Source organism: Lampris incognitus, chromosome 3, assembly GCF_029633865.1.
Source record: "Lampris incognitus isolate fLamInc1 chromosome 3, fLamInc1.hap2, whole genome shotgun sequence".
Classification (NCBI taxonomy): domain Eukaryota; kingdom Metazoa; phylum Chordata; class Actinopteri; order Lampriformes; family Lampridae; genus Lampris; species Lampris incognitus.
This window is the reverse complement of record NC_079213.1, coordinates 103,820,784-103,832,721: the sequence shown is the minus strand read 5'-3', so window position 1 is coordinate 103,832,721 and position 11,938 is coordinate 103,820,784. Positions and strand designations below refer to the sequence as shown.

At 47.3% G+C, this 11,938-nt stretch overlaps 1 protein-coding gene across 1 annotated transcript; it reads right to left on the bottom strand.

Annotated features, from left to right (window-relative positions):
• Positions 1–5,615: 5,615 nt before the first annotated feature.
• LOC130109936 (claudin-1-like) lies at positions 5,616–9,877 on the bottom strand. Its single transcript, XM_056276901.1, has 4 exons — positions 9,664–9,877; positions 7,843–8,007; positions 6,685–6,763; positions 5,616–5,757 (listed from the first exon to the last, which is right to left on the bottom strand). The coding sequence occupies exons 1-4, from the start codon at positions 9,875–9,877 to the stop codon at positions 5,616–5,618; spliced, it is 600 nt and encodes a 199-aa protein (XP_056132876.1).
• Positions 9,878–11,938: the final 2,061 nt, after the last annotated feature.

Here is an 11,938-nt window from a genome sequence, read left to right as displayed (position 1 = left end):
CCTTCCTCCTTTGGGAGAAAAAGAACAGCCTGGGGAATCCAATGTAATTTATCCCCCCCCCCCCAAAAAATCAACTAAAACAGCTTGAATTCTTGAAAGTAAATTTGAACGGGGGATCAACACAAACTAATCTGTGCCATAATGAAGAAGACACTAGATTGCTGATTACAAGTGTCCTCCCTCTGTAAGACATGCTTGGCAAGAGCCACGTCCATTTTTTCAAGTCGGCCTTCTATTTTTTCTAAAACATTCTCCCAGTTCTTTTCTAACAGATTCTTCACCTAAAAAAACTCCCAAGTACTTTATCCCTCCTTTTTTCCAAGTTAGCCCTCCTGGTAGAACTAAATTGTCTAGTGGCCTTTTCCCAACCATCACAGCTTCACTTTTTTTCCAGTTCACCTTAGCAGACAAAATACCATTGAAAAGATCTACAGTCCCCTCCAAGACATCGATATCTCTCTGTTTGTTAATCATTATCATAAAATCATCTGCGTATGCTGAGATTTTTACAGCTGAAGTACAACCTGGGAAAAAACACCTGAGAGTTGTTTTCTGAGTCTGTGAAGAAACAGCTCAATGTAAGGGGAGTACAGCATCCCAGAAAGTGCACATCCTGGACATACTCCCCTCTGTACATTAAAAGGTGCAGCCAAATCACCATTCATTTTAAGTATACTCACAATATCACGGTACAGTACCTGGATCTTGGCTATGAAACCTGAGCTGAACCCAAAAGCATTTAACATCTGCCACAGATACTTATGTTCAACCCGGTCAAAAGCCTTTTCCTGGTCTATGGAAATGAGACCAGTATCTACACCCAATGAGCCAGAGATTTACAAAACATGCCCAATTAGGATGATATTGTCACTTATTAACCTGCCGGGCACACAGTAAGTCTGGTCAACATGAATGGCCTTACTCATCACCTCTCTAAGCAGAGATACAGGTCTCCAGTTCTTCAGGTCTTGTAGATCTCCCTTTTTAGGCAGCAAAGTGATAACTGCCCTTCTACAGCTCAGCAGTAGTTGTCCTATGCACAAACTGTCCTGAAGCACCCCCAGCAGATCTTTACCAATCACAGACCAGAAGGACTTATAAAACTCAATGGGCAGTCCATCAATGCCAGGTGCTTTTCCATTTCCCAGGCTCATGAGAGCAGTATACAGTTCATTCAGAGACAGACACACACCGTGTCTTAGCTTTGGTGATAGACAATAGACACCAGCAGAACTAATTTAATGGGGGACACCAGCTGCCCGAAACGTGACAGCTCCATGGCCAACACTTCATTTTTAATAAACGGAGGTGCGTTTGAAATCGTTATCTTCTCTGCCGGGTTCACCAACGGGAGAACAGGGGTGAGAGAATCACTACGCCATTTTCCACAACTTTTTCAACTTCGGCCACGTCATCTAAATGGCGATAGCTTTGCTCATTCGTGGAGCAGACTTCACACTTTCAAAACCGACAACCTCTCCGACCGCATAGCTGGCCTCCTCCACCTAACAGCATAGCTGTCCTCCTCACTGAACAGCATAGCAGGCCTCCTCCACCTAACACCATAGCTGGCCTCCTCCACCTAACAGCATAGCAGGCCTCCTCACTGAACAGCCAACACTTGGTACTATTTTAACCGCATGTCGGCGTGTCAGCTTCTCCAGCTCTGCACTACTACTGACAACGGGCATAGTGCCCGGCTGCCAACCGCACCACCAAACTACACCTCAAAAAAAATTAACGACAAACTAAACACGAAAATAAACACAGAAAAGAAAGATGAAGAGAAAGCATAGAATTTTCGCTCACACCGAAGCGAAAAAACGCAGTCACTCCGTTCACTCACTTGCAGTTCCGCTCACTTCCGCTCGACAGAGAGAGAGAGAGAGAGAGAGAGAGAGAGAGAGAGAGAGAGAGAGAGAGAGAGAGAGAGAGAGAGAGAGAGAGAGAGAGCGTTATGTCCACAATTATGAGGATGAGCGGACGGACGGACGGATTTGTAATATGCCATTGTCAATATCACGCGCCAACAAACAAGGAAACTGGTGTGACCGCCGCAGTAGAAACCGGAAGTCAGTGGACCACAGCTATGCACAGATGCTTTATTGACCGTCAAGTAACCGGGAATTTGGTGGGATGCACGACATGAAGACACAAAGACACAGAGGCAGAGCAGGGTTTTAACCACTTTTTGACAGAAATGAATGCCAACATTATTATTGGTAAATTACAATGTTATGATAAGTCATACAAATAGTCATTTGTATAAGAAAGTTGTGGTCTAAGTCAATGTCATTCCATAACCTCCCTCATCCACAAGTCTACTCTGCAACATCACGCAGCTGATGGAAGTAATTTTATCGAAACGCAGCATTTCATTTGGTTCTTCCGCTTCCGGTGTGGAAAGATGGCGGCGCAAATTCACGTTTGCGGCAGCCTCACCTAGTATCGTCCATACAGTGTCTTTGTCCGCGTCTAGGTTTGTCTTCGTTTGATGGCTGGGAGAGCTTGGTCTGCTGCGTCCTGTGGGCCCCGGGACCACGGACCTGCCTGGAGCTGTGCCCCAAAAGGTAACACCGAGGGCGGTCTGACAGGACGCAGAAGCGGGGCAGGCTAAGCTAACTGCTAGCCCATGCAGACCGGCAGTTCCGATAACACCAGGGGTGGTCTGGCGGCAGCCTCGCCTAGCTTTGACTGTGTTTTTAGTGTCATTGTTTGGAGTGCGGGGAGGTGTGTTGAAGGTGTCTGGCTGGGAGAGCTAGCATTGGATCAGCTAAGGGAGCTTGGTGTGCTGCGTCCTGTGGGCCCAAGGACCACGGCCCTGCCTGGAGCTTAGCTCAAAGAAGAAACACTGAGGGCGGTCTGACAGGACATGGAAGCGGGGCAGGCTAAGCTAACTAACTACTAGCCCATGTAGACCGGCAGTTCCGACAGTCATCCTGGCTAGCGTTTGTTCTCCTGGATGAAGTAATACTTGAGGTAGTATTGGTCGAGGATCAATGACCACAATGGGTTATAGAACTCAGGTTTAATCGTGGCTCAGTAGGCAGACGTAATAACCATACATGGTAGTGGTGTAACCATAATAACAGTCCGGGTAGTACATAACACCTAGTGTAGTTCCAGTGTATATACATGGCGTTATATCACTACACTGGACAGTGCTTTTTTTGTTTAGTTTAGATATATATATGTGTGTTCTGTGTTCTGAGCCTCCTTCTTTTCTCCATCTTTACCCATGACTGCCTGCCAACTCATCCTTCAAATGTAATAGTTAAGATTGCGGATGACACCACAGTCATTGACCGTATCTCCAACAATGACAAGACACCCTACAGGGACGAGATTCAGCACCTCACATCATGGTGCACTACCAACAATCTGGTTCTCAATGTGCACAAGACAAAGGAGCTGATTGTGGATCTTAGGAGGTCTAGAAGCTGCAGCCACTCATCCATACACATCAATGGGGTGGAATTGGAGTGTGTCTCCAGCTTTAAATTCCTTGCAGTCCACATCAACGAGGACCTCTCCTGGACATCAAACACACAGGCCCTTGTGAAAAAGGCCCAACAATGGCTGCATTTCCTGAGGAGGCTGAGGAGCATCTGTCTATCCCCCAAAATTCTCACCAACTTCTACCACTGCAGCACAGAGAGCATCCTGACCAGCTGCATCTCAGTGTGGTACGGCAACTGCACCTCAGTAGACCAGAAAGCTCAGCAGCGGGTCGTCAAGGCGGCCCAGCATATCACCGGTACCCAGCTCCCAGCCATAAAAGACATTTATCACAAACGCTGCCTTCAAAGGGGCCTCAACATCAGCAGAGATCCCACCCACCCCAACCATGGACTGTTCTCCCCCCTGTGCTCTGGGAGGCGCTACAGGATCCTCAGAGCCCGCACTACCAGGCTCAAAAACAGCTCCTTTCCCCAAGCTGTTGCCCATCTGAACCTGGCTACCACTGAATGTCTGTAGATATTTTTAAATATTTTGTACTCGTGTTCTCTTTTTTCACTTATTTTTAGCTTTTGGTCTTCATCTGTGTATATCTTCTACTGTGTTTGCTGTGTTTGTGTATGTCTGTTTGGTGAAGCCGCAGCCCTTATTTCATTTTTAACATGTGCCTACACATTGTTTTTAATGACAATACATTGAATTGAACTGAATATATGTGTTAGTTTGGATATTTATGTGTTCTTGTAGTTCTTGTAGTTTTTAGAAATGTGTTTTTGTCTTTGTGTTGCACTACTGTGGGCTGGGGGGAACGATATTCACGCAAGCACATGAAATGAAACGACAAGTAAAGTGTTTCTCAGTTTCTGATGTCTGAGTCGGGCTTTAGAGCTGCAATTGTCTCTGTGGGCGAGGGGGCTGATGTGGTGAAGGCTTCATTTCAGAGCTGCAGACAAGGCCGAGGGGGGAATCGCTCTCACGCTCCCACGTTTGGCGACAGCCGAACCAAAGGCAGCGACACACGGGGTCAAATGGAACAAACTTGATCTCAGATTTCAGTTTTATTTTCAAAAATATACAGTAGCATCTTTCCAAATACGCTGGACACGGCACCACACACGCACATGATAACAGTGAGTGATATTTATACAGGAAGTAGAAAACAACAGCATAATTCAAAAACAACTTTCATCCATTATCTATACCCGCTTAATCCAAGTCAGGGTCTCCGGGAGCGGGAGTCAGTCTCAGAATGCATCAGTCAGAAAGCAGAGACAGGACATCACAGTGCATCACAGGACGGACGGACAGACAGACAGACAGACAGACAGACAGACAGACAGACACACACACACACACACACACACACACACACAAACAGGTACACGCACACACACGGGGCAATCAAAAGTCTGCAGCTGACCTTACATACATGTTGTCGGATCGTGGGAGGAAACTCACACAAACACAGAGGCATGCAAACTCCTCACAGATGGACTGCCATCACATCCCGGACCATCCTGCTGGGAGGACACAGTGCGGACCACTAAGCCGCCGTGCCGGCACTAAAAAAAACAACACATGCATAAAAATGCCTGCAGAATTAGCTTGAAAATGGATTTAACACGTTGACGTCAAGATGGTAAGAGCCACCAACAGGAAAACACATTACAGGATGTGCTGACAGACCACATGCGGACTGCAGACTTTAAATAACCAAAAGACAGCGCAAGGACACTTGCACAGAGACTCACACGTCCTATACTTTGCTTGCTGATTTTCAATTAGTGATTTCCTATTGCTACAGTCTGACCGAGTCAACCGTACAGAAGTCAGAAATCAAAATGATTCCCTGATGGAGAAACAAAAAGCACAAATCTTGGCATAATCCCTGTAACTGGAAATAAAACATGCTGCATCTGCAGGCCATATAGTTCTGATTTGAAGGCACAAAAAAAACAAAACAAACAACAATTTTGCTCTTGCGGCTGTACGCTCTTGTTGTATGTTGCAGAGTTTCACAGAGTCCAAAGGTAGTGGGCTCCACCGAAGAAACACCAGTGATAATGTCCACAGAAGGTGTGGTGGTGTGTGAGGCAGGCTACGGCTTGGACCTGAATGTACTGAAGCCCTCTTTTGGCCCGTCTGTCCTCCGTCCTCTAGACGTAGTCGGTGCCGGGGGTCGAGGATGGGCGGAACAACAATGACCTGCTGCACCTGCGACAGCTGAGGAAAGCCCCTCCCACCAGGGTGGATACGGCACCACCCCAGCTCACGAAGACGGCGTTGCCAAACTCATACCTACGAAAAGGTGAGATACATGTATGAACAAAGACGTGCCGAAACAATCCATCCATCCATCCATCCATCCATCCATCCATCCATCCACCCATCCATCCATCCATCCATCCAAACCGTTTATCCTGCTATCAGGGATGCTGGAGCCTATCCCAGCAGTCATTGGGCAGCAGGTGGGGAGACACCCTGGACAGGCCGTCAGGCCATCACACAGGGCCCACACACACACACATTCACACTTAGGGACAATTTAGTATGGCTGATTCACCTGACCCACACAGACACGGGGAGAACATGCAAACTCCATACAGAGGACGACCTGGGACGACCCCCAAGGATGGACCTCCCCGGGGCTCGAACCCAGGACCTTCTTGCTGTGGGGCGACCGCGCTAACCGCTGTGCCACCATGTCGCCCAAAACAACGCAATTTTTACAATTTTTTTGTCCCTGTTTATTTCAGCATAGTGTATTAATCACCCTGCTCCTGGTTGTCTGGCTGAAGACGTGTCAATCAGTGAAACCAGCCGGTGTTGTATTAGCTTGGCATTAAAAGCAAACAGTCACACGGCTCTGTATGGCACATGGTCAAGTATTACTCTGCTAAGCTATCACACGTCCCAACAGTTAACAGTGTGGCTTGCACAATAAAAACATTAAATTCTCCTATCTGGGATATAAAATGTGTGATGAGATCAACGGTTTACTTTGGCAACTCAGCGAAGTCAGTGTGTGCGCATGTGGGTGTGGGTGTGTTTACATGAGTACTTATAGCATGCATGTGCTTGTGTATCTGCATATTTATTTTTGTATGTTTGTGCTTGTGTGCTTGTGTATTTGCACGTTATGTATGTATTTTGTGATTGTGTGTGTGTGTGTGGGGGTGGAGGGTGGGGGTGGGTCACGGCTTCCATCCTATCTGGAGGCTCTACCTTGTCAGGTGACGGGATCCAAAGAAGCTCTGAATAATCTGTTGGACGTACCACGAGGTTATGGCCAACGTCAACACACCTGAATGTGGAGAAAACAAAAGCAAAAAAACATTCAGTCAGTGTTCATTTGCACTAATTAGACAATCATTACCAACACTTCGTATAAAATACATAATCTGAACTGAGTAAGTGGGGGCATCACAGATAAGAGGATAAAACGCACAAGGTGGAGCAAAGCCACGTGTGAAGGGTTTTAGTGATTTCTCTGACTGTAAAGTACAACTGTACGCCTGTGATGCTGTATGGTAACAGCCCTTCACGCTTCAGTATGACTTCACATTTTGGCGCAACACCCGCAAGACAACTCAGCGCTAGCAAGCGTGTTTTGGAGAAAGTGGGCTCATCAACAATGTCATCCAACACGGCATTACTGAGTAACATATTGTAACGTGCACGGATAAGTAGACACGTTGGTCCTTGGCTAACGGGTCGGACCCTTCAGCCGAGCGGTTAGCGATGTCTCCCGCGACGTGGGAGTCGCGGGTTCGCGTCCCGGCTGCGGCAGTTCCTGTGGTGGCCTGCCACAGCCGGGACGCGAAATCGTGTCTCCCGAACCACGGGCGACCATGTTAACCAGTCGACTAAAGGGTCCGACCCGTTAGCCAAGGGCTAGCGAGTCTATTTATCCGTGCCGGTTATAATATCTAACATGTGATTAAATGTCTGATAACGTTTAGTTTCGTGTTTATCGCTTGCCCGTCCACGTTTGACATGCAAGTTCCTTCTTCTTCTTCTTCTAGTTTTTTTCCGGGCAGACGCGACACATTTCCTGTGCATGCGCCTTGCAACAGTTGGCGGGAATGGCGGACCCCGCCTGCACCAACGGGAAATATCATATGGGGGAGCAGAATGACTATACTGCTGAATGGCCGTTGCTACTGTAACCGGTTATCTTCTTGCCCGGTGCGGGATTCGATACAGGGTGTACTGCACCACAAGGCGACATCACTAACCGCTCGGCTAAAGGCTCAGCCCCGTTAGCTAGGGGGCTAACGTGTCTTATTAGTAGTTTACACTATGAAAAGGCCACCGGGGAAAGGGATCAAATATGGCGCTTTTAATAGGAATAAAAATCCCAGATTCCATCTTTAAACCCACCTGAGATCATGAATATGATTCCTCCCACCATGGCCACCGTGGCTTTGGTCCGGTCATTTCCGTCCATGAAGCGCGTGCACTTCATCCCGGCGGTGGACGCCATCAGAGCCACGCCGGACAGGAAGATGCTGAGCAGCATCACCGACCTGGTGGCCTGGATCTCAACTGCAGGTACGAAGACAACGATCGAGCGCGTCAGACAGTCAGCATTTGTTTGTTTAGTCCTAAATGACGCCAGCCTCCCAGGGGGCTTCATAATCACACTCACATCCTCCGACAGATAAAAATAGCAGAGCACTAATGAACGACATCCACTGTTCTGAAACACTCGATTTGCATGTAGAGAAACTCCAGAAGGGAAAAAAAAACAAAACAGGACAAAAATGAGGAGAAACCTCAGAAAGTCTAAATCTGCACTGTAACGTTTCACTTTTATCAGTTTAAACGCTCTTAACTTGACTTTTCCTTCTCTCTCGTTGATTGTGAAACACTCTCAAACGGACTTTTCATGTCATTTTTTTTCTGAATGTGGCTGTTTTGATTTGGGTCTTTCTAATGTAAAGCACTTTGAGCTGCAGTCCGTGTATGAAAGGTGCAAAATGAATAAAGGTCTGCATCATATCTACTGCACATGAAGGGCAAACCCGGACTCGGGGGACTTGTCTGGTTGTTGCTCCTCGCCCCTCACTGTGTCTCGCGCTCCTTTACTCGGATTCAATATAACAAAACACTCTATGGGAGTTACACAGCACGCTATGCTGGGTCTGGGTCTGGCTCAGGTCTCCTTCGTGTGTGTGTGTGTGTGCATACTTATAATCTGAATGGTGAAAACTTGTGCAGAGTAATAGTTTTTACGTAATGACAAAACAGAACCAGGTGTAACTAAGAACTTCTGGCAATGTGAAACAAGGGTGGTCCGTCATGGTCCATCATCTGAAGGAAAAAAATAAATGCTATTTTTCTTTTGTGGTCAGGTCACACGACAATAAAAACCTACTGAGAACCTTATTGGTCTCAAATCAGCACTCCATGTATGCGGATAGCAATACTCTATTACCCATCTGCAAAACCTATAACAACTGTAATACACCTGTAATGACAGGACCGCAAAGGCCGCGTGGGCGCATGTTTCCAATTCTCCATGACTTCATGTCGGATTCTTATTCCGTTATTTTCAAATAGTCGTTTGTATTCATTTGCCAAATTACGTCTCGTCCTCTTGATTGCACAACGTAAGCTACATCTGTACAGCAGATGCTCCACATTTTGGGGACGACTTGAGTCCCCGAATAAGCTGCAGCTGGCCCCTCTGTGGCCACCCCGTCCACATCTTCTGCAGGTGCCGCTGACACGACAGACAGACACCCCGCCACCTCATCAGCTCCATATCATCTCATGTGCATTGCTGTTATGTTGCTTCCTGTATGTGTGGGGTTTTTTTTTTTGCAATTTACTTTTTTTTTTTAAAGGAACGTGAAAAAAGACATACAGGGGGGAAAAAGTGCAGCACAACCAACCACTCCACCTCAGGTGAAGTATGAGCATTTCTGATGGAGGGCAGAGGCTCTCAACAAGAACAGGAACAAGAAGAACGACGCTTTGCCCTCCTGTACAATGGATGACACAGATCGCTAGGAAGAAGAACGCGTCCTCGCCTCATCTTCATCACAGAGGCTGACACGAGCGAAGAGGGAGAGATGTGACTCCATCCACGTGCTACACCGTGGACCGGGTTTCTACACCCTTTATCCTGCTTCATGGCAGAGGCAGACGCTATTGGACCACAGAGGCTGTTTAAAAAAAAAAGGGAAAAAAACTTACTGGGGAGTTTGAAGAGAGACTCGTAGGACTCGCAGGTCATCCTCCCCCCGATCTGTCCGGTGCAGGTCATCCACAGACCCTCGTAGGTTTGCTGCAGGAGTCCGCTCCCCTCGTCGAACCTCCTCCACTCCACCATGCAGGCGGCGACGGCGGTGGCGCCGAGGCCGGCCAGGGAGAGCAGGAACCCGAGGAGCTGCATTTCCGAGCTGGCCATGGTATCCGCAGAAACAATGTGATTCAACTGGGAAGAAAACAGACGCAGAACACAGAAACCACGTCTTTAACGAGAGTTTCTCTCTCTCTTCCCCCCCCTCCTCAAATTAATCCTCCGTTTTCATCCGTTATCTCGCGCTCCGGGCCGCGTTCCAACTCTTTATTGACCAGCCCTGACCCCTCTCTGGGAGGCGAGGAAGAGGAGGAGGATGAAGAGGAGGAGGAGGAGGAGGGAAAAGAGGGGGAGGATTTTTTTTTAAACGACTCGCAGTGACCTCCGCGCTTTGTGATTCATATCAGTCTGAAGCGGGTCAGTCATTCCGCACAGGTGGCTGTGAAGGCCTGATCAGGACGCGCTTCCGATCGTGTCCAGCACACGTTTCTCTCTTTCGTTTTGTGTTTACTGAATGTCGACAAGCAGGTCTTCACCATTATGACGTCATGAACGGGATGCTTAATGTGCCGAGTTTTCTGCCGTAATCGCTCGAATGTCCTCTGCGACACGAGGATGCGGTAACCGTGGCGTACCTCACCCCATGAACTTAAAGCACCTGTCTGTCACGTGGGCCGCCACCGTGCAAACACTGCCCCTAGTGGTCAACAACGCAGCAGACGTGCCAAACACACGTTCTGAATGACACGATGCTCTATTTGTTTTGCTTTTGTTGTCGCTTTGAGAATACGTACGAATATCTGTTCAAATGAACAAATAAAACGAACTCATCCGTGAGTATCACATGAAGTTTTTATTGAACTATTTCTCTAGCTGAAGAGAAAAAGATTGTCCATCTATTTTTAGGTTTTAAAGAATTTGATGGCCCGGCAAAATGTATTGTGGTCTGAAATCAGACACAGGTGTGTGTGTGTACGCCTTAGCAGCCAATCAAAACCGGATCCACCCAAACTCAGAAGTCTGACTTGCTGCTGAGGCGTCTGTCCCCACATGGGAACTCTGTTGTGTTTGAATTCAGACCACAGCACAACACACCATTTACACATACAAACAGATGGGTAATATCATTTTCTTTGGGAAAAGTGATACTCTGATTCATATCTAATACCAGTGGATTTGTGTGTGTGTGGTTTTTTTTTAAATTTAAGTAGAAAAACGTTACATATTGTCCCTTTAATGGTTGGATTGGTTCAAAAGGTAAATAAAGAGGGTTGGTGCAAAGTTAGAATTTGATCATGTTCGATTTGTCAATGAAGTCTACTATATTATCAATACAGAATTAGCATATGATATTCATTAGACTAATGTCTCATAGTACACCTACAGAATGATAATGTTTCCAAAGCCAGTCTCCTTAGGAGAGGAAGTAACGGATGTGACGGATGTAATGGATGTAATGGATGTAATGGATGTAACGGATGTAACGGATGTAACGGATGTAACGGATGTAATGGATGTAACGGATGTAACGGATGTAATGGATGTAATGGATGTGATAGGCAAACGTTGCATTGGCCAGGCCAGCTGGTGCATATGGACAGCAAAGGGACTGGATGGGAAAGAACAAAACAGCACCAGGCAAAATAAAGAAGAACCGTAACAACAATGACAGAGCGGAAGTCTTTCATCCAAACAGGCGAGCACTTAAATGCTCAGTTTCCATTCCTGTCCCTAATCGTGTGCATCACCGGCTTGTTTGCTTGTGCAATTAAACCGAGACAGCTATCGGAGGACCTGACCACATTTGGACATTTGGGGATGCCAGATTATAAACACGCTGCATCCCACCCTTCCTGGAAGGCTTCCACCCTTTCCTAAAACAAGCCCGGGCCGAAATACTTGATTTTCTTACAATTAAAGTTGCGGTTTGTCCGGCGATTGCCTCGCATCTTCTGTCCCCCCACCCCACCCCCACCCGACCCCCACCCCACCCCACAGTAAGTGAAACCAAGTCGCACAGCTGCATCGTCCTCCTTCGGTTCCTTCTCCCACTGCTTATGGGAGCATATTAATGCTTTAACCCCGAGCTGTCTGTACCAGATCTTGCCCTCATGGGGGGTCCGGGATCTTTTTCTTTTTTTTGGGGGGGGGGGGGCTCGGCTCGCTCCT